This window comes from Dasypus novemcinctus, chromosome 16 (assembly GCF_030445035.2).
Source record: "Dasypus novemcinctus isolate mDasNov1 chromosome 16, mDasNov1.1.hap2, whole genome shotgun sequence".
NCBI lineage: Eukaryota > Metazoa > Chordata > Mammalia > Cingulata > Dasypodidae > Dasypus > Dasypus novemcinctus.
The window spans coordinates 75,111,912-75,135,108 of record NC_080688.1 but is presented as its reverse complement, the minus strand read 5'-3'; the positions used below and the strand labels follow the sequence as shown (position 1 = coordinate 75,135,108).

The 23,197-nt window shown below is 41.3% G+C and overlaps 1 protein-coding gene across 3 annotated transcripts in view; it reads left to right on the top strand.

The window, feature by feature from the left end:
* The first annotated feature begins 4,915 nt into the window (after positions 1-4,915).
* The window catches only part of ALPK2 (alpha kinase 2), a 146,160-nt gene continuing 127,878 nt past the window's right edge, over positions 4,916-23,197 (top strand). The window contains exons 1-5 of one of the 3 annotated variants that reach the window (XM_058277803.2): positions 4,918-5,483; positions 13,353-13,454; positions 16,336-16,480; positions 16,804-16,931; positions 21,198-21,315. In XM_058277803.2, the coding sequence (XP_058133786.1) occupies positions 16,455-16,480; positions 16,804-16,931; positions 21,198-21,315 (272 nt within the window). In that variant the 5' untranslated portion in view covers positions 4,918-5,483; positions 13,353-13,454; positions 16,336-16,454. Of the gene's footprint in view, positions 5,484-13,352; positions 13,455-16,335; positions 16,481-16,803; positions 16,932-21,197; positions 21,316-23,197 lie in introns of all 3 variants that reach the window. The other 2 variants (XM_058277802.2, XM_058277804.2) reach the window with 2 other exon arrangements.

The window sequence follows — 23,197 nt, the reverse complement described above, 5'->3', positions numbered from 1 at the left end:
CCAGCCTGCAGGCACTGCAGAGAGCTGACTCAGCAAGGTGACGCAACAAAAAAGCAAGACAAGCAAAAACATAGAAGAGTGCGTAGCAAAAGGACACAGAGAGCAGATAGCAAGCAAGCTGCAAGGGGGGAGGGGAAATAAAAATAAATAAATATAGACACAGAAGAACACACAGCGAATGGACACAGAGAGCAGACAGCACACAAAAAGCCACAAAGGGGGGAATAAAAAAAAGTCAACTGATATAAATGTAAGGATTTGTTTCTGTACTCCCAATTTTGATCTATCTATATGACTATCCACCCATATGATAGTTTGCCAATACCACAATGTCTCGATTACTGTGGCTTTATATAAGTTTTAAAATTAGGTAGTGTAAGTCCTCTAGATTTGTTCTTTTAAAAAATTGCTTTGGCTTTTCTAGTTCCGTTACATGTCAATGTAAATTTTAGGATCAGCTTATACTTTCTACAAAACACTCTGGCAGAACCTTAGTGTGAACAGTGGATGGGGGAATGGGAACAGCCCAGGCTGAGACAGCAAGTTGAGCAGCTTCTTGACCAATGCTTCTCAAATTATTAGACGTCTTTGGTAAATTCCTGTTTTTGAAAATTGTCCAATTTTATTTATTTATCTTTATTTTAAAAGATTTATTTATTTATTCCCCCTCCGCCCCCATCTGCTCCTTGTGTCCACTCGCAGTGTGCTTTTCTGTATGCTTGTATTCTCATTGGGCAGCTCTGGGAACCAATCCTGGAACCTTCCAGAGTGGGAGAGAGATACTCATTCTCTTGCGCCACCTCAGCTCCCTGGTCTGCTGCATCTTATTGTCTCTCCTCTGTGTCTCATTTTGTTGCATCATCTTGCTGTGCCAGCTCTCTGTGTGGACCAGCACTCCTGTGTGGGGCAGCACTCCTGTGCAGGGCAGCACTCTGCATGGGTCAGCTCTCCGCTCAGGTGGACTTGCCACCGGAGCCAGCTTGCCTTCACCAGAAGGCCCCAGGTATCGAACCCTGGACCTCCTATATGGTAGATGGGAGCCCAATCGCTTGAGCCACATCCACTTCTCTATAGTTGCTTTTTGGGGGGAGGATTTTCTAGCCCCCTCACTCAGTCATAGCTGGAAGTCCCACTTCCCATTTTATTATAATTTTTTTTTAGAAGGTACCAGGGATTGAGCCCAGGGCCTTGTACATGGGAAGGAGGTGCTCAACAACTGAGCTACATCTGCTCCCCAATGAGAGTTGGTTGTTTTTTTTGTTTGTTTGTTTGTTTGTTTGTTTAGGAGGTACCGGAGATCGAACCCGGGGCCTTATACATGGAAAGCAAGTGCTCAACCACTTGAGCTACATCAGCTCCCTGCCGTTTTACTATAATTTTAATGGGGAAAAAATCCAGAATCTTCAAACCAAAGTCCTATTATACCTGTAATAGCTGTATATGTGTGTATGTGTGTGTGTGTCAACCTCTTAGTTGTAAAAGGTAGAGTCTCTAAAGCAGCAGGGAAACTGGGAATCTTAGATACTTGGGTTTAGGTAAAAGGCACAACTGATCAAGTACGTTAGCACAGACAGAATCATAAAAAAGAGGTAAAAGGATTTGCTTTGAAACCACCTTTACTCTCTCCTGTGCCTTGGAGCTGTATAGGATAGTGGTTTTGTACGTGGGTGGAGAAGGCTTTCTAAGCATAGGATGTGACCATAAGAAAAAGAGAAGTAGGTTTTATTAACTAAAAATGTATAACTTCTGTTTACCAAAACTTAACAAATAAAATAAAACAAACCACAAATTGGAAGATAGAGCATATTTGCAACAAATTAATATGAAGTGTTTTATATATGCAAAAGGAAAACATTTGAATAGCAAAGTTGACCAAAAAAAAGACAGTTCATAAAAGAAAAAATACAGAAAGCCAGTGAACTTAGAAAACAAAATTTAACCTAATCAGTAATAAAAAAAATGTACATTAAAATGAGATACCATTTTTGTTTCTCTGACTGGCAAAACATTTAAAATGCTAGTCCTCATTGCCAGTGAGTTCTTCAGTGAGATGGGCAGACTTATACCTGCTAGTGGAAACATAACTCAGTACAACTTCTAGAGTTTTATTTGGCAATATGTTTCAAAACCTTAAAAAAAGAATCATACCTTTTGACCCACTAATGCCACTTTTCAGAGCCTGTGCTTAGAAAAGAGAAATGCCCCTAAAGATTTATATAGAAGTATGTTATCACATCATTATTAATAAAAGCAAAAATATGTAAGCAACCCAAATATCTAACAATAAGACACTAGCTAAATAAAGCATGTCACACTCATGTAATAGAATAATGTGCAGGCTTTCCTGAAAGATTCTTACTGACAGGCTCATTTTAAGTAAAAAACAGAACAAAAAAGAAGACTGTGGATAATAGTGATCCAAATTGAATATGTCTCATTGTATGTGTATGAACATGCACAAAAGGGGGAAAAAGAAGTAGAAAATAATACACCAAAATGTTAATAGTGTTATTTCTGGGTGGGAGATTTAAAATTTAAAAAAAAAATTATTAATTAGAGTTTTTAGTATGTATTGTCCTTATGCTCAGAAAAGAAAGTACTTAACACTTTTATAACATACTTAGTATATACAACATATGCAAATATTTTTTAAAATTTAAATTCCCATGTGTTGTGCAACTAATTTACTTATGAAATGGCACCTAGGACTGAACACGCATATTTATGAAAATTGGAATTTTGTTCCAGTTCTGAGAGTTGTAATTCTTTTTGTAGCTGTTTTAAAAATGAAATGGAAGCAGTGGGATAATCTGTGATGGAATTTTATCTTGCAAGTTTGGATAGTTTTTTCAGGGCCTAGATTCATCCTTAGTTAAAGAGAATGAGCACTTGGATTTTTTTTTTTTTTTTTTTTTTTTTTGAGGAACAGTTGAATTTCTCATGGGAGTTCCTTACCATGATAGTACTCGGCTTGGGCCTGGGGAAGGGGTAGCCAGACCCTTCCCATGGTGCCTGGAACGCCAGAAGGTGGGAATAGAAACGAAAAAGTTTACAGTCGAGGCCCCTGAGAACTTGAATTTTAATTTGTTTTTCATATTTGTGGTATTAAGTGGCTGAAATGCACAACTTTAGGAACTTGATGGGTTAAATACTTCTGTGAGGTGTTTCTGCAAACCTAACTACCATTTATAATATTGATAGCCTGTGGGAAATGAATTCCAAATTCCAAAACAACTTTCATACTTTTGGTAAAGTCCCTCTTAGTTATATCAGTTCTGGTGAAACTGTATTTTAAAAATTATTTTTGCAAATATATTTTAACTTCAGAGTCTCATAAATAATTTTATAGACCTTATACCTAGATTGAAAAACACTGAAAGAAAGGAGTCTTACATTTAGATTTTCACAAACTCATGCATTTTTTGAAGCGCTTAGGGGTACAAATATATGCCTTCCCTTTTCTCTTCAACACCTTACTCCCTCCATCCATCCCTTTGAAAAAAATAGAAAATTCAGAAGTGTCCTGGCCTAATTGAGTTTAATTCCAAAGTCTCTGTTTCTGATTTCCTTCCATCCTTGCTTCCTCAAACCTGAGATTAAAACAGAAATTCTATGGCTGCAGGCTAATGAGATGAATAATAAAACAAATACAGTCAACTCCATTATTTGAACAATTAAAAAAATCCTTCTGCTCCTTAGATTTATTTTACTAGGAAACGGATGCTTGGAATTGAGAAATTGGTCTTTCAGTTTGTTTGTGATGAACAAAATTCAGTTCCCTGAGTTTCATTCTTTCCCATTTAAAATCTTCCAGGCAACTCTTCTTTCATAAGCACATCCCATTTTTCTATTGTGTTGGGACATTTGTTCATTTCTGCCTTTATCTACTGCTGTTTGGCAACCTTTGTTTATTCCTTATCATCACACCTTCCTCCTCTCTTCACTCTCAAAGTTATCGCCTCTTACCTGAAAGTGCCTTTCACTGAGAAGAGGACCCCAGCTTTAAATAAAACCAGCTGAGACCCACAGCCTCAAAGATTTGTTCCTGTCTGTGTCCCATCATGTTTCATAGATGTGTTCCTAAGGAAACAGTCGAAATTGTAGAATGTCTTGGCTTTCAATAATCTTTCTTCTCCTGTGAAGGTAAAAGGGAAAGATAAAACACATCAACAATATACTTTTTGATTTTTAATAATTTTAGATGGTGATATTTTGTCTTGTGTAAATTTCATTCCATGAAGATATAGTGATAAATGTACAGTTCAGTGTTAAACAATTTGCTTTTCAGGATTATAGTACTCAGTATAATGTGAATGTTTACAGCTATGTCCCTTTCAAAGTCACCCACTCTGAGCTGCTAATTTTAGCCATCTCCCAGAGGTTTCTTTTAAGCTGTTTCCAGGTATTGCCCATTTAAATATGTTTGTAGAGAGACAAAGTAGTTACTGAAAGATAGTTCTGAATTTTCTATGTTCTTTCTTGAATTTGGACAAAATCCAATAAAAGAAATGCTCACATTACAAAATCTGCTTGGCTTAACAGGAACAATTTTGGACAATTTGAAGGAATAGAGCCCATTTGTCTTCTATGGATTTCTTTCTGGTCTCCTGTTCTTTTCTTTCTTACTACCACAATCAAAATAGGAAGAAAGTGTGTGTGTGTGTGTGTGTGTGTGTGTGAGAGAGAGAGAGAGAGAAAGAGAGAGAGAGAGAGAGTGGTGGGGTGGGGGAGGGAAGAGAACTGCTGAGAGGGGGAGGAGGTTGGATCCTGCCTCGCTGTGGCTTCTCCTTTTCTCAGAGAACTTCAGAGCACGACTGTGATACCAGTTCTAAATAAACAACATCTGACTCTTATTTTCACCTCTCCTCCACCCCCTCCACAGGTTTCCTCTGAGTACTTCAAATGCCCAGTAACCTTGGTACAAGAACTGATTGTGTTGCTCCAGTCCTAATCACTTTATCAGGCAGCAAGTTTTGACTTTTCAGAGAGGCTAGCGACTAAACCTGAGGTCCTGCCCGGGCTGTGCGCGAAGCCGCCCTTCCCCGGCAGTCAGTGACAGCTCGCTCATCTGGGTTTCATCAGCTCGCCCGGCTGCATTTCACCAGGTCCCTCTGCCAGGGCCTCCCCTGCGTCAACAACAAGTGTCACACCTACTGCAGAAACAGCCCTCAAGTTTCATCACAGTGATGCTAAAAAATATTCTCCAGCTTCAGCAATGACCCAGTTCATTCAAGGGCAGGGAAAAAATGTTCTTCCAGAACTTCCCTGGGCATGGAATTTTCCCTTTTAGGGAGATAGGAGCTTTTCTGGAAACAGACCCAACTGTGCTTTGACCTGCTCGTGGAAAAGACCCTCAACCCTCTAAGTCCTCTGAATTCCAATCCCAGGATTAAAACACCCAGTCAGTGCCTCGCACCCAGCCTGGGGAGCCCGTAACCGAGCCAGCTCTTCTATAGCATTTCTTGGACAAAGAGTACTGAACAGTGAGTACATAGAGTTCGGTTTTTACATAAGGAAGGGCTGTGCTTTGAATATATAGCTGTAGGGAGCAATGCAGATTGTTTCCTTATGAAATAAAACAAGATGAAACAAATAGGGGCTTATGGGGGATGATTGGGCATATAGTGTTTTAAAGTGGATGGATTTCCATAGTCTATAAATGCATGTTCTGACCCTTTTGAAAATTATTTGTGTTTTTTCTAAATGTTTATTTTGATATAACAGTAATTGAAATAGTTCCTTTCACAGCAAAGCTACCTCAACAATTAGGAAAAAGACACCTAGGATGACTCAGTGGGGTGATTTCTAAAGTCTGTACTCTACCTTTGCATAGTAACATGGAAAACTAAGTCACCGCTCCAGATACCCCCGCGCCACACATCTTTGCCTGAACTATTTGAGTATTTTAGTTACAAGTGATCCCTTCACAACTTCTGTATTAACAATGTATTAATTTAAAAAGTGATTCCTTTTACTTGGATTATATGAATGATGATTTAAAATCCTTCCTTTCTGTGTAGGCACAGCAGTATTTTGCCTGACAACAGGTGATGCAAGTTGCTGAAAAGCTATCAGACATTTCAAAATGGCTGATGCAAACGTTCATTGAATCATTGCATGGACTTAAAAAAAAGGCAAGGCAAGGCAAAAAAAAAAAATCCATCAATAAAATGTCACCACCATTGTGTTCTGTTACGGTGAACACATCCAAACTTTAATACTACTGATCGAGGGTAGAAGTTGCAGACATCTGGCAAATACTTAAAAATAGTTAAAAGCAAGAACAGCATTTAAGGCTGCTTTGGCTCTAAGTATTTCCTTTCCACAACATTTTCTTAAGTAAATGTAGCTTTCACTTTAAAAGATTAATTAACCAGGAATGATAATTCAGTCTTTCTGCTGCTCCAAAGGTGTGTGAGATGTTTTATTATAGCTTACCAGCTAAAGGTAAACTGAACACGCATTTATGCTGTGAGGCATCTGAATTGAAACCCAGGATGGCGTGAGCCACATTCTCAAATGACAAATTGAAAAATCCTATATCAAAAGGCACTTATGGTCCATAGATATGTTCACATATTTGAAATCAGCATTTAAAACAAACTAAATCTATTTTAGCTTCCAAACGCATTTTGTGTTTTTTACGAAACTTTTAATTGCGATTTGGAGAAGATTCTTAGGTAAGGTGGAATGCCTGTTTTCATCACCTGCAAAGTGTCTCCCCTTTCCACTTAGTTTTTCTAGGTTTTATCATCCCATGCACACTAGATGTAGATTTCAGCTTTTGTAAGGAGGGTGCTTTGTAATTTCCCAGTCTGGGTGGAGGGAAGCAGGGTGGTGCTGAGGGAAAAGCCCAGGCTTTGGAGTCAGATTTGGAATCAGATCCTGATACTGATGATGTTATTCTGGGTTCCACATGCTGAGAACCACTGCTCTAGCTACTTCTTTGACCCATTATTCCTGAAGGAAACCTATTTGCATTTGTTCTTTTTCAATAAGTAAGCCTGCCTTCTCAAAGATCTGAAGCAACAGCGCAGTGTACTAAGTGCTAGCACAGGAGAGAATACAAAAGACAACTCATTCAGGAATCCTCCAGACAAAGAATTTACAGTCCAGCGTGTGGGGAGGATACATTGAATTAAGTGAGCCATCACTGGGGGAAGAGAAGACATAACTGTTTGGTTTTTTTTCCAGCTGAGGATATCAAGGAAGGCTTTAAGGAGAAGCTAGCAGTTGAGCTGGGATTTGCAAACTGGTGGGATTCAACATACAAAGATACACAGCCCTTCTGTATAAAAGAAACAAAGAGTTAAAAAAAAAAAAGCCATGGAGAACAGAGTGGGATAGGATACTACATAAATCAGAAAATAGTTTGGTGGGGCTAGGTGTTCCACAGTTCTCCTTAGCGCTGACTATCTTGGGAAAGCATTCTTTGATCAGTCATCTGTTGTCAAGCCCTTCACATATTCTGTGACTTGGTAAAGGCATGTGCGACAAAGAAATCTAGAGGGGAGAACCCGTGGTGGGAATTTCAGGCACCATGGTCGGGGAAGGAGAGAGTGTGGACGCTTCAGAATGCTTTCTGGGAAGTACCAAAAAATTAAACTCTAACTTAAACAATAACCAGAATTTACTGTCTTCATACCACCGAGAAGTCCAGGAAATTGTTTGGGGCTGTGGCTCCATTTCTTTGGCATCTCTTGAAGCTTTGCCCTTGTCTGTGTTTTGGTTTCATCCTCAGTCCCAAGATGGCTATCAACCTACAACTACGCTCCGTGCATTTTCTTTTTTTGTCTTTAGAAGGGGAGAGCGTGAAAGACCTAAGCTTTGCACTGATTGGATCATCCCTGTACTACTCGCTGGGAAATGCCATGTGCTGATTGGCTTAGACTTTGGTAACGGAATCAGTCACTGAGCTAGGAATACCCTCATCAGTTTTGACCAATCAGATCCCTTAAGGAGGAAAGAGGCCATCAAACTGGACAGAAGCCACTAGGCTGCTGCGTGGTGAGAGGGGTGTAATTGAGTTGGGGAGATGATCACTTTAAAAGGTTTTAGATATTTTGGAACAAGTCCTCTAAAGTCAAACCTTAGTGATAAGGTTAGCCATGTGCAGCATTCATAGTTTAATGTTAAGTCCAGACAAGTTAATATTCTCCCCCACAATAGTCCTGCCTCTGATTGGAATGAACTCTTGAATCATCCAGTCCCACCCCCGGCGCTTTTCATAAGGTGTGAGGCTCCTTAGCCCTAAGGCTTGCTTATTTACTGAAAAAAAAAAAAAAGGTTTAGATAAAAAAATGATTCAGAAAATAAGGCAAGTGGAGGCAATACGCAAAAATTTCTCGGAAGATACTGGCCAGTCGAAGGAAGTGTGGCAGGGTAGGACTGCCTACAGCACCCCTTACCGGTCCTGCACAGCTCCATTTCTTGGAGTCTGCTTGCTGAGAGGTGATGTGTTTGGTATTGTAAATCCAAGCTCAGTTGTTTATACTAATCTACTTTCTATGTCTATAGCTTTGCCTTTTTTTTGATATGAGATACTGTAATATGCGGTCTCCTGGGTCTAGGTTCTTTCATTGAGTATATTGTTTTTGAGTTCATTCATGTCATACCATGTATCTGTAGTTTATTCCTTTTAATTGCTCAATAGTATTCCATTGTTTGGGTATACCATATTTTGTCTGTCCATTCACCAGCTGATGGACATTTAGGTTATTGCCAATTTTCAGCTGTTAATATTATAAATAATGCTGCTAAGAACTTGTATGCAAGTCTTTGTCTGGCTCTATGCTTTCATTTCTCTTGGGTTAGGTACCTAGGAGTGGAATTGTTAGATCATTTGGTGAATTTATGTTTAACTTTTTAGAAACTGCCAAACTATCTTCAAGAGTGTCTTTACCACTTTATATTTCCACCAGCAATGTATGAAAGCACTTGTTTTTTCCCCACAGCCAACATTGTCTGTCTTTTTTTATTATAGTCATTCTAGTGGGTGTAAAAGGCTATCTCACTGTGGTTTTAATTTGCGTTTCCCTAATGACTAATGATGTTGAGCGTTTCTTTATGCTCCTATTTTCTTGCTTCTGTTTTTCACATGTAACCCTAAAATCATAGCCAAGAAAGAGCACAACATTTAGGCTTCAACAAACCTGGGCTCACGCCCACCCTGTCACTTGCAAGCAGTGAAAAATGAGGCTTGTTACATTAGTTCCTTGAAGTTACTTAAGCTTCCAAGTCATTACCTGTGAACAGGGGAAAGAACACCTTGCCGTGAGGATTAAATGTGATACAGTATATGAAGCACTCAGCCTGGGGCTGACTCATAGTGGGCACTAAGTACATTTTAGCTGTCTCTTCCTGTGTGGTCTGCCCCCCTCCCTGTCTCCACCCCTCCCCCACTTCCAGAACCTTCTTTGGGGAGGGCTACTTTCCACCAATTACATGGATTTGGGTATTGAACAACAGTGAGGGTGGCGTCCAAATCTGCAGTAACTCAGAAGGCAAATTCAGGAACACAATTGCCATTGAATTAGGCTGGGTGATCACATTAATCCCTCCTGTCCCCAGGAAGAAAGCACTCCCCTGTCAGCTTTCCTGCCAGCTTGAGAATTGGTGACCGATTATCTACACGTGGGCTGCGAGCTCTCCCGAGACCCCTGGAGCTGACAGCAGGCTAACTGCTGACAGCAGCCATGCCACCAACTCTGCATGGGGTAGATTAGCCAAAATAACACTTGGCTGTATTAGAGTGCTTTAAATGTTCAAGGAACTCTCTGATATCCTCTTACTTGTTCTCTACTGACTTAAGAAAAAGATACATTTTTTGAGAATTTAAAAAAATGTATTTATTGATTCATTTAAAATAATTTTAAAAGTGCCACATTAATATAAATAACATTTTAATAGAAAACAGCTATCTTTTCTAAAACAAAAGAAATTTGAGAAAAATGGCAGCTTTACATTTTTGCAAATATCTTTTTAAAATTTATTTTTATTTTTTAATATTTTTCATTTTTAAAGAGGCTTTAGATTACTTAAGTGTTGCAGATATTATTTTTGTAATTTTGCTCATGTTAAATCCAAAGTCACAATAGTAGTTAATACATACATAGTGTTTGCTATACTCTTCAGAAGAGCTTCCTACATAATGAATCATTTATTTTTTATAACAACCAAATTAAGTAGGTACTACTATTATTGTAGTTTTACAAATGAAGAAACTGAGGCAGAGAGGAGCTTGGCTAGTAAGTGGCAGAGCTAAGGTTCGAGCCCAGGGAGTGTGGCATGGGGATGCGTGCCCTTCATCTCTACATCTTTCTGCTGCTCTGTTCAGAGCCCTCGCGCTTTGCAGTACCTATTAAAGTGTGAGAGGTGAGTACTCTCCCATCCAGCAACTTCAGTTCTTGGTGTCTGGTCTAGAGAACCATTCATGTGTCCAAGGAGTCATGTACTAGGATGTTCTTTGACAAACTTTTTTCAAGTCTAAAAATCTCTAAGTTATACATCATCAATACAAGATTAACCGTGGTTTTCCATGCTATGGACTACTAATATCGTCTAGCATGGCAGGTTTTGAAAAATGATGCAGCCTTTGTGGATTGGGTCGAAAAACTCATTCTTAAGTAAAATAAGCCAGCTGAATAAAAAGTACATGCAATGTAATGCCAGCCATCCAACAAAATTATATGTATTTTTTATATGTATACATGTAAATTAATGGAAAAATGCCTGGAAAGATGTACAGTCATTCCCCTAGGGAAAGTCCTGAGATTGAGGCATGGTGCTTGCAGGTGCTCTACTTTTATATGTGTTTTTAAGAATGTGAATCTATCCATTTAGAATCCATATAATTAAAAGCAAATACCATTTTTAAAAAGAAAGAAACTTGCCCTGGGCCACATAGCTAAAAAAAAGGCAAAGGCAGCATTCCTTCCAGTTAACATACTGCCTCTCCACTGTGGTCTGCAAAGACCATCATGACCCCTTCCACTAATACCAGTAATTCGATATTGATTGGAGTCATCTCTACAGAGCATAAGTCTGTCCTCAAGGGATGTTCTCCCTGTCAGAAGAAGCCACAGAACATGAACTTGGCCTGACTTAACCGTCCTTTCCCTTTCCCCAAGACAGTCAGTGTCCCGTGGCTGTGACACACAGTAACGGAACCGACTGTGTGAGTCAAATCATGCGCCTTGCTCAATATCTGAACACACAGGACGTCACTGTCAGGAAGTAGTCACCTAAAGAGGCGTCGCAGGTGACACATGTGGACTACGACCTCACCCCAACTCCTGACCGCTGGATTTGACTTTTCGTCTCTCTCCATCCACAGCAGTGGTATCCAGGAATGGGACCCTTGGAGTCATGTCTGTAAATTACCATTACAGTGAACAGTGTATCAGGAGAACTTTTTAGATCTCAGTTGGAACATCACTTAAAAAGAAAAATCATTGTGGTAACCCACAGCAGAAAAGGAAATTGTGTGCTCAACCATGTGAAGTCTTTTCTTAAAGTCTACCACTTTGAGAGTCCACTATATAACAGTTTATTAGGCAATTTACATAGGTGATTGTAATCCTTCAAACAGCTCTGTGAAATAAGCAACATTATCCTATTTTGCAGGAGAGGAAACAGGCTCAATACTTTTGCTGGGTAAGCAGTAGATCTGGATATATATTTTTTTCTTTTTCTTTTTTTTAAAGATTTATTTATTTTTCTCCCTTTACCCCTCCCCACCCCACTGTCTGCTCTTCGTGTCCATTCGCTGTGTGTTCTTCTGTGTCTGCTTGCATTCTTGTCATATGGGACCAGCAATCTGTGTCTCCTTTTGTTACTTCATCTTGCTGCATCAACTCTCCGTGTGTGCAGAGCCACTTCTGGTCAGGCTGCATTTTTTTTCACACCGGGTGGCTCTCCTTGTGGGGCACACTCCTTGCATGTGGGGCTCCTCTACGCGGGGACACCCCTGTGTGGCAGTGCACTCCTTGCGCACGGCAGCACTGCACATGGGCCAGCTCACCACACGGGTCAGGAGGCCCCAGGTATGGAACCCTGGACCTCCCATATGGTAGGTGGATGCTCCGTCAGTTGAGCCACAACTGCTTCCCTGGATGTATCTTCATCCCTGACAAAGCTTGGGTTTAGTCCACTATCATATTATACCTCCTGGTCAGGGGAGAGTTATCCAGCAGTGAGAACCACTTCCTTACCTTCACCCCCAACTTGAATTGGAAATTCTAGGAATGTGCAGAATCAGCAGAATCTTCCCTCTGTCTCCAAAGTTGCTCTTAGGTGTTGCAGATTGGCAATAAAAGAATGAAGTTCCGATGCATGCTACAACATGGGTGGACCTTGAAGACATTATGCTACATCAAAGAAGTCAGCCACATATTACTTGACTCCATTTATAGGAATTATACAGAATAGGCAAATCCAAACAGACAGAAAATAGATTAGTGCTTGCCTAGGGCTGGGAGCCAGTGGGCTGGGGAGATTGGGAGGCCGCATTTAAGGGTGCAAGGTTCTTTTGGAGGTAATGAGAATGTTCTAAAATTGACTCTGGTGAGGGATGCACAAATCTGTGAATATAATGAAAGCCATTTTATTGTACACTTTAAATGGATGAATTGTACCGTATGTGGAGTATATCTCATTAAAGTTATTAAAAAGTAAAGTGGTACAGAGACATAGTCAGCATTTCCCATCAACACATCAGATGAGCTGGTCCTTCCAACTTTTTTTTTTAAGATTTATTTATTTATTTATTTCTCTCCCCTTCCCCCCCACCCCGATTGTCTGTTCTCTGCGTCTGTTTGCTGCGTCTTCTTTGTCCGCTTCTGTTGTCAGTGGCATGGGAATCTGTGTTTCTTTTTGTTGTGTCATCTTGTCATGTCAGTTCTCAGGTGTGTGCAGCACCATTCCTGGGCAGGCTGCACTTTCTTTCTCACTGGGCGGCTCTCCTTACGGGGTGCACTCCTTGCGTGTGGGGCTCCCCTATGTGGGAGACACCCTGCGTGGCAAGGCACTCCTTGTGCACGTCAGCACTGTGCATGGGCCAGCTCCACACAGGTCAAGGAGGCCCAGGATTTGAACCGTGGACCTCCCATGTGGTAGACGGACGCCCTAACCACTGGGCCAAGTCCGCCACCCTCTGGTGCTTCCAACTTGAAGCCACCTTTTCCTACCTTTTCCAACCTTGGTTCCATACTTTTTTTTTTTCAGGTACTGGGTTTGGGGATTGAAACTTGAACCTTATATATTGGAAGCCAGTGCTCAACCACTGAACAACATCGGCTCCCTTGAGTTGGTTTTTACATTTGCTTGCTTGTTTCTTTTGTTTTTGTTTTTAGGAGGTACCAGGGATCAAACCCAGGACCTTGTATGTGGGAAGCAGCACTTAACCACTTGGGCTACATTTGCTCCCTTGTTCCATACTGAGTCAAGGACAGCAGGTCAGCACACGTATACAGTTTTCACTATTCGTTGTGAAATACCATTTAAAAATGTAAAATTGGACATAGCTTCTGCATTCTGCCTTATGCTTGGGTTTAGCCATAAAGTGATTTGTTTAATAGTCCAGAGAAATATCTACTAATGTCAGATCAGCTTCCATTACCAGCTTGAACCTCCAAAATGGAATTTATGCTTGCTTATTCATTTATTCATGCAGTAATTCAATGATACACTCCATGTTTTCTTTAAACATTTTCACTTGTGTGCAAGATGGGTATCACTAAGGTTGTCCTACTGATTTTTTTTTGGTGTGTATGATACTCTGCAAACTTAGGTGGGAACAGCTTTTCCCTTACACATTATTATCTTCTAAGTAATTGATACGATGTGCCAAATCTGGCATTTTTATCCCCATTGGAAGCCTCAATTCCTCAATCCTCAAATGTCCTTGTGACACAATCTGGAATGTCTATCCATTTGCCATCTTGCAGATGCTTTCTTTTCCTATTCTGTGAAACCAGTTTACCATCTACTTGGGAAGGGATTATGATACTCTTAAATATAACATGCGTTAACCAGGGACCCATGTTGTCCAACCTCTGAACAAGTGCATCATAAAAAGTCCTATAAGAAAAAATAATTGGAAATGCAATTCAAGTCTTTATTAAGTAATGCCAAAAGGATCTAATTCACAATCACAAAGCAAAATTTCTTAGAATCTTTTTCCTGATCTCTCTTGCCCAATTTTCCACACCTATCCCAGCAGAGCTCATGCTCATCCCCCTTCTCTCTAAACTCTCTCCAAGCTTCTTCCCAGTCCCAGCAGTTTCCATCCATTTTGATGCTAACATGTAATTTCATCTTTACAGCTCTGTCTACCCATTATGCATTAGTTTAACCTTAAGTCTAAGCACTAAATTGTGTCCAGCTTACAGTCTTCCTAAGGAAGGGGCAGCAGTGTATTATAAATTAACACAGTTTCCCAGCTATTCAGAGATATTCCGGTATCTTATACCCTGACAGTTTGGGAAGGCTTTTTAGTTTTGTTTCTTCAGTGACTCAACAGATTTCTAAACAGGACATTTTGAGATTAAGGAAATGCTATGAGGGTAACAGAAGCAGCGAGAGAGCCTGGGTGGGAAGGACTGGCAAGCATTTGTGCACAGGTTTCCAGGGCTGTGTCTGCCACGGCCTTGCTGGCATGTGGCTGGCGCCTTCACACAGAGCCCTGTGCTCAGATGGGCACGTGTTGGCTCTTGCCATCTTGAAATTCTTGGTAATATCTGAACACAGAGCTCCCTCCTCGTTTTTGGTTTGGACTGGCCCTGTAGCCAGCAGCTCCTGCTGCTGAGGCCAAGGGCGTCAGGAATTGTCTGCTGCCTACCTTGGGTCCTTCCCTCACTCTGTTCTCTTCCACTCGTCAGGCCGTTTTAGGTGTTGGTGAGACCTTGAACTTGTCTCTGGTAACCTGACTCTCAGGGCATCTTTTTATTTTATTTTATCTTATTTTATTTTTTATTTCTTTTTCTCCCCTTCCCCATCCCCCCTCCACCACCACCCCCAGTTGTCTGCTCTCTGTGTCCATTTGCTGTGTGTTCTTCTGTGACTGCTTCTATCCTTATCAGCAGCACTGGGAATCTATGTCTCTTTTTGTTGCGTCAGCTCTCCGTGTGTGCAGCACCATTCCTGGGCAGTCTACATTTTCTTTTTGCACTGGGCGGCTCTCCTTACAGGGCATACTCCCTGCGCGTGGGGCTCCCCTACACGGGGGAGACCCCTGCATGGCACGGCACTCCTTATGTGCATCAGTGCTGCGTGTGGGCCAACGCACCACCTGGGTCAGGAGGCCCGGGGGTTTGAACCCTGGACCTCCCATGTGGTAGGCGGACGCTCTATCCATTGAGCCAAATCCGCTTCCCTCTCAGGGTATCTTAACCTGGAGAAGAGGGAGAAAAGGGAGGGAGGAATTGCTTCTAAATGGTAAATAAGTTACTACTGACACCCACATGCATAGAGGGTTCTTCTACAGTACCAGTGCCACTTTACACCCAGCCTATCCCACCAAGAGAAGCTCAGGCTTCTGTTCTAGGGGCTCAGCCACCTGGACTCATCATTTGCAGATTCTAATCCTGCTGCTCCAGCTCATGCTCAGGGCATCCTCCTGGGGCATGGCTCTTCCCTTTCTCCCAGCCCTGTGGGGTGCAAGAGCCGCTGGCCAAGGTTAAGGGAAGTGAGATGCAGGTTTGGATAGAGTGCAATGTTTTTCCAAGTTTATAGCTTCATAAAGCATTAGTTTTGGGGCCCCATGTGGGGCTCACACTGTGTTGGCGTGACAGAGAGGAAAGGGCCCTGTGGCCTCAGACCTGCCTCTTCAGAGCTATCACACTTCTGTGCAGGGCATGCTCTGCACAGCTCTAGGAGGTACCTTTCAGGCTAAATGTCTGTTACCTGCCCAGCCAGGAATCACAGCCCAAGGGCTGCAGCCGCTTGAGCTGTGCGGTCTTGAGCAAGTTATCAAACCTTTCTGTGCTTCCGCGTCCTCATTTGTATCATGCAGGAACTATTAATAACCATACTTTGGGAAGTTTAAAAGGGATTAAATGAAATGACATAGCTGGTGACTAATCAGGTGTTTAGTGCCTGCTTGTACTGATGAATAAATGCTCAAAAATGCTAGCCCAGTCCCTGCCCTTCCCAGCGCCAGCTGTCTGGAACTAGAAGGTATATAGTTGCTTCCAATTTCCTTTTTAGTTGCTTCTGATTTTAAAATATTGCCCACCTGGAGATATATTTGGTTTTAAGAAATTCCTCTTTTCAGAAGCAAGGTCCTCTTTTCAGGGTACAAATACGTATTATGTACACCTTTTTTTTCTTTTTTAGTAAAACATGAAAAGATTTTGATTAAAAAGAGAAAGAAAGTGAGAGGACGTGGCACCGAGTCCTTTTTCTGACCTTGGCTCTGGCTGTCCTGGGATTCACCTGAGACCAACAGTTTTCAGATGGAGCTGTGTCCCAGGAACACTGGGTAATGTCTGCAGACATTTTTGGTTGTCACGATGGAGGTAGGGGCAGGTGCTACTGGCATCTCGTGGGTAGAGGCCAGTAGCTGCGAAACGTCCTGCAAAGCCCAGGCAGCCCCCACAACAGGATTATCCATCCCCAGGTGTCAGGAGGGCGGAGGGTGAGAGATCCTACCCTGGTCCTTTAAACCTGCCTTAAATCCACAGAGCAGCTCCACCCTTCTCTCCCTGAGCATCCCCAATGGGGCCATGTGGCTTCTTTAATTCCTAGGAAGACCAGAGAAATCCCAGAGCAGAGGGTGATGTCAGGATTTTTATTTTTTTCCAGATTCCTGTGGCATGAAAGGATGACAGATGCAGGAGAGCCCCGGAGGCACACACTCTGCTTTTTATCGACGTTGCTTCCCCAGAAGGCTCCTGAGAAGTCAGACATCGTGCTTCGTTGCATAATATCTGGTAACCATCACAGCTAATCAGCCTCCAAAATCTCCCTGTGGCCCAAGTCTCTTGGCTCACACAGGCATTGTTAAAGCATCATTTGGAAAAAGTATTATAACTCAGAAGTTTGTTCTGAGAGATGGTTTGCATAAATAAATCTACTTTTTAAAAAAGTTTCTTCGAGTAACTTCCTGGTCCCATTTTCGTGATCCTCTTCACTTTACGTTGTAGCTCTTGGTTAGGCAGTTCTCACCCAGATTATTTTTTCAGATAATCCACCCTTCATTTCCTGTGGGTCGTAGAATGAGATGAATAGCTTCACATCGGACAATTTATTAAAGTCTTCTGCTGTATCTCTAGTGCTTGCCTTCTTCAGGCATGAGAATAAGCAGTGAAATGTTGAAAACCAAGGCAAAGGGTGCCTGGCAGAGGGAAGGCAGAGGACTGGAATTCCCCAGGGACTGGGGAATGGGTAACTAAAAAATCCAGGGTTGGTCAAGTATTGGTACCCCCGTGGTAAAAAGGATTTATTAATAAAAGAAAATGAAAGCAAAACAATTGGAGTATGTCTCTACCCTTAAAAAACAAGGAAGCACCAGTGTTCCCCTGAGGGCAGATGGGAAGCTGTTCACCCCTTGATCCATTCTTTGAACTCCGGACCCTGAAAAGTCTGCATTTCTTAGCAGACGTCAGAATAAAATCGCGTCTTTAGTCCACATGCTGGAGTGAAGAACTCTTCACTCAGTCATTCCCAGCCCAGACCGAGCAGCCTGTCTTTCTCCAGGCTTGCCCATCGGTCGTTCAGACAGAGGGATAGACGCACAGTTGACCTTGAGCTTTCAGAGGAGCGCCTCCATGTTTGCCCACGAATCCCCAGAGTTTGGATATACCCAAAACTTGGCTGTCGGTCCCTGTTTGCTTTAGCCAGCTATTTCTGAAACCATCAGGAGGTGGCTCTCAGTATGTGATCTGCCGGTAGTTTCCGAAAGCAAGGGTAAGGGGTTCAGGGGAGGTTTCCAGGCACTGGAGGGAGAAGAGAGAACCACCCACAAAGTCCAATACACCACTTCTCATTTCTGGCTAATTATTCAGATCTATATAGCACAGAGGGAAAAAAACAGTCAGCCATCAAGAAACCAGGGCAATCGATTACTCCTGGTGAGTCTGAAAAAAAACCTGCTCTCAGATCAGAATGAGTTCCACAGACCCAGCTCGTGCGTGCTGCCCGTACTTCCTTCAAAACAGTCATGAAAAAGGACCAGTTCAATGCTTCCTCACACGGAATCCAATAAAAACTACCTGAAAGGGGCACGTGAAGCTGGAAAGCACAGAGATGAATTAATCCTAGTCGGCAACCGCCTTGATGGTTTTCAGGGGAGCAGGCTTTCGGTGGTTTAGCCATTTACTCGCAGGAGCGCGGCGCAGCAGTTGTGGAGAAGCACACGTGCTGCCGTGCAGCTCTGCCTGCCCCGGCTCTGAGGACTGGCTTCTCAGGCCCCCCGCCTGAAGGAGGAGACAGGGAGGAGCACCCCACGGTTGCCAAAAAGCACATTCAGGGTATCAGCACAGCTGTTGCCTGGCTGGGAGACCCCAAGTTAAGTGGGACACAGGAGGGTGGGGGACACAGCGTTCTTGGGCCCTGCCCAGGGCTAAGTCCTCACAGTTTTTGCTTGTTTTTTTTTTTTTTTTAATTAGAGAAGTTGGAGGTCTACAGAAAGATCCTGCGGAAAATACAGGGTTCCTGTATCCTCACCCCCGTTTTTTTAGCATTTTGCATTGTGTGGTACCTTGTTCTAGTTGATGAAAGACTATTATAATTATACTAACTATAGTCCACAGTTTACATTAAGGTTCACCATTTGGGTTGTACAGTCCTAAGGTTACTTTTTAAGTATTTTTGTTCTAAAATTTCCCCTTTTAACCACATTCAAATACATATTTCAGGGATGTTAATTGCATTCAGATATTGTGCTGCTCACCATCATCCATTACCAAAACTTTTCCGTCACCCCAGATAGAAACTCTGCCCCAATTAGGTCCTTGAAGAGATCGTGTTGAGTGAAATAAGCCAGACACAAAAGGACAAATATTGTATGATCTCACAGATTTGAAGCAATTAGAGTAAGAAAACTCAGAGTCAGAATCTAGAATACAGGTTACCAGAGGACAGGGTGGGGATAGGGAATGGGCAGTAAAGGCTTAAATCAGGTTTCCTATTTAGAATGATGGAAATGTTTTAATAATGGGTGGTGGTGATGGTTGTACAACATTGTGAATGCAACTTAAAACACTGAAATATATATCTGAATGTGATTAAAAGTGGAAATGTTAGATTGTGTTTATGGTAACAAAAAAAATTCATGGAACTACACCACACAGTAAACCCTAAGTTAAACCATGGACTTTAATTACTATTGCAATTATAAAAATGTTCTATCATCAATTGTAACAAATGTTCCACACCAATGTAAGGTGTTAATAATAGAGTGGTATATGGGAATCCTGTATTTTATACATGATTGTTCTGGAAACCCACAACTTCTCTAATAAAGGGGGAAAAAAAGAATAAATTTGCCATTCCCTACCCTCACCCTACCTTCACCCCTGTATTCTAGTTTCTGACTCTATGAATTTGCTTATTCTACTTATTTCATATCAGTGAGATCACACAGTATTTTTCCTCTTGTGTCTAGCTATTTCTCTCAACATAATGTCTTCCAGGTTCATCCATGTTGTCGCATGTATTAGAGGTTGATTCCTTTTTAAGGCTGAATACTATTCAATTATATGTATATACCATGTTTTGCTTATCCATTCATCTGTTGATGGACTCTTGGATTGCTTCTATCTTTTGGCAGTTGTGAATAATGCCACTATGAACATTGGTGTGCAAATATCTGTTTGAGTCCCTGCTTTCAATTCTTTTATGCAGGATTGCCAGATCATATGGTAATTTTATACTTAACTTTTTAAAGAACTGACAAACTCTTTTCCACAACAGTCCTCAGTGATTTTATCTTCCTACCTCCTTGATCTCGTTTAGCTTTTCCCCTTCTATGACCTTCAAAGAACATGGGGTTCTTATCTTACTGGTTTTGGAGGTTGCTTGCCAAAAATTGTGTGATAAATAAAACAGAAACACAAGAATGTTCCTGGGAGGAATTCAGAATGGTATAATATTTTCAAATACTGGGCTGTGCTCCCTGTATATATGGCACATTTTAATAAATTTTCAGTGACTTGATGGCTGGTGAGAAAGGTCTTTGGGACACACTAGAAACCTCCTACCCTGTAACAAGGGGGAAATATCCCAAAGGTAGATGGAATTCCTGGGGTTTAACCAGATCAGTCCATACATCTGGTTAATAATCACCAGGGAATAATTAACCCCTTCTAAGGGAAGAAAGCATATGTCAATTTCTATCAGTCATATATGCATGGCACTAACCTTGGGAACCAGTTTTCCAAACTCTTTCATCCTCAGGAAGACAGTGGCATTTGCTAGTCTACTTTGTTCTTTTCTTTTTTGTACCTTAACATGTGCTCAACTCTGAGTGCTGTTATCTGTTCAAAAAGGTAAAATGACTTATGCAAATATGAAATGAGCATTTCGAAGATTTTATTAAACTCATTAATTCAAGACTGGACCAGAAAGTATGAAGTCCTGGTCAAAGAACACTTGAGGCACTAGGTATTATAGGAAATTTAATAAAGGATTGCTAGGATAAGATTGTTGGGTTAGGCATAACACTGGTTAATGACCTATAGGATAATAAACCATATGTTATAGGATTATCTTTTCTGGTAGACAGAAATATCTGCATCTCTATTATTTAAAAATTTACAAGTTAACATGTAACTTCCCTAAGTCTGGGAGTTTTAATCAATAGCAATCATTGAGTGAAACAGAGAACATTCCTCTGGATAATTCTTGGATAGGCCTTTGCTCCCATATGACATTGAAAGGCTATAACATGTGCAGTTTTGCCCTATTTCTAACGTTTGGATAATTTTTCTTAATATCTCCTTGAGATTAGGGACAACAGTTTTTCATTTGTATCCCCTACCTCTACCCCAGCACAGCACCATCATAGACACATAATATGTTCAATATGTGCTTATTGAATGATGCATTTTTATCAGTGAAAGGAAGTTTTTTTCAGATCTCCAACTAATCCATCATATTCATCCCTATTGTTATTACCCATTATTGTTCATAACTTGATGGTTTTCTTTTTTAAAAATACTTAAAATTTAAGAATATACTTGTTTCTTTATCATCAGGTCAGCCCAAGCCAGAAGTAACTTGGTATAAGAATGGTCAAGCCATTGACATGTGTGACATTATTTCCAGTTATGAATTCTTTGAGAACCAGTATATTCATGTGCTGCATCTCTATTGGTAAGTGGCTGTGTCTCTGTAGACTGTTTATGAACATTGCTATATTCTGTCATGTGCTGGTTACTGTGACGTAAGGCCAAAAGATTGACTCATATTTGCTTCCTGAATCCTAATTTTAGATGGTCTCGGCGGCCATCAGCCAAGGCATCCAGGAAAGACTATTTGCTCAACTCTGCCCAGTAACTAATTACATTCCTCTAATTTGCTGCTATTGATGAAATTATGACTTTATCTAGGATTTCATTTAAGATGATCCAGCCATTTTCATTTGTTAAATGAGCCTCTCATTTAATCTTGTTCTCTCTGGAAAGTTAAGGAAGCATGAAAGGATCTCAGCACTGCCATCCAGTCTTTATGTGTAAGACTGGAAGCAAGGGGGAGTGGCCAATCATGAACCTACAGCAAACTGGTGATTGAGTTAAGACTAGAAACCATATCTTCTAGCGCTATTTTAGGAAGTAGCATAGTCCAGTACAGTGGTTTCTGATTCTTTTCTTTCCCCTGAGAATGAATGAAATCAGGAAGCTTGAAAGGTGAAACAGAGAAAATGAGAACTGCCCTGGTTGAAGCTGGGGAAGAGTCTGGAGCCTTGCACTCTTCCGTCGTATTGCTCTGAGAAATCTGCAGTTCTGCAGGGGAGGTATATAAACATAACTGGTAGGCATGGGCGTGAGCCAATAGTCTGGGGTTGGAGAATAAAAAAAGTAAGACTTGGATTTGAATTCCAGCTCTTCTGTTTTTTGACTCTGTGACCTTGGCCAGTTTTTCAGTCTCTTGGAATCTCAGTTTCTTCCTCTGTAAAATAAAAGGGTGGCGGGGATAATTGAATTATGTATGATTGTGAGGCCTGATTATTATAATTGTTCAATAAGCACTAGCTTTCTTATCTCCCTAGCCATTCTTTAGTTTCAAAGTAAGAGCAGAGATAATTTCACCATGGTCCAAATGTTTGATTCAGAGATCAAGCCTGACATGTCAGACATCCATTTATTCAACCATTCTTTATTTTATTTTTTAAAAATACATATTTTTATTTTTTAAAAATACTTAGATTGCATAAATATTACATAAAATATATAAGGATTCCCATATGCCCTGCTCTCCCAACCCCCACATTTTCCCACATGAACCATATCCTTCATTAGTGTGGTACATTCACTGCCATTGATAAATGCATTTTGGGACATTGCGACTGAGCATGGATTGTAGTTTAAACTCTCTCCCACACAGTTCTGTAGCTTATGGGAAGATATATAATGGCTTATATCTGTCGTTGCCATGTCATTCAGGACGATTCTCAAGTCCTGAAAATACCCCCTTTTGCACCTGTTTTTCTCTCTCCTTGCCCTCAGAGCCTCCAGTGGCCACTGCCTCACACCAATGTTATCCAACCATTCTTTAATTCTTTAAATCATATTCATCGAGCAGCTACGATATGCCAGGCTTTTTGCCTAATGTTAGGGATAGAGGTGAGCAACACAAACGTTGCCTACTCCCTCATAAAACCTAGAGTCCAGGATGGAAGACAAGACGTGAACACACAAAGCCATTCCTTCCCCCACCATTCCAATATACCTCCAGGATACCAGTGAGGCAGCCAGATGGGCTTCTGCTGCCCCTTGACCACAGCTTGGATTTCCCTGCCTTTTCGTTCCAATCTTGCCATCTCTCCTTTATACCCCATTCAACTCAGAATGTGCTTTTAAGGTTCGCAGGCAATTCTCGTTACTCATGGGTTTGTCCAGCCCCAAACATTCTCTTCTCCTTTGTGCTTATTGCACAGATCTCCCTTGGATGCTTATTTATTGCTCAGGATCGAGGATAGTTCAGTGGGGCTGCAGTCCTCACAGGGGCGGGAACCCTATTTCACACCCACTCATCC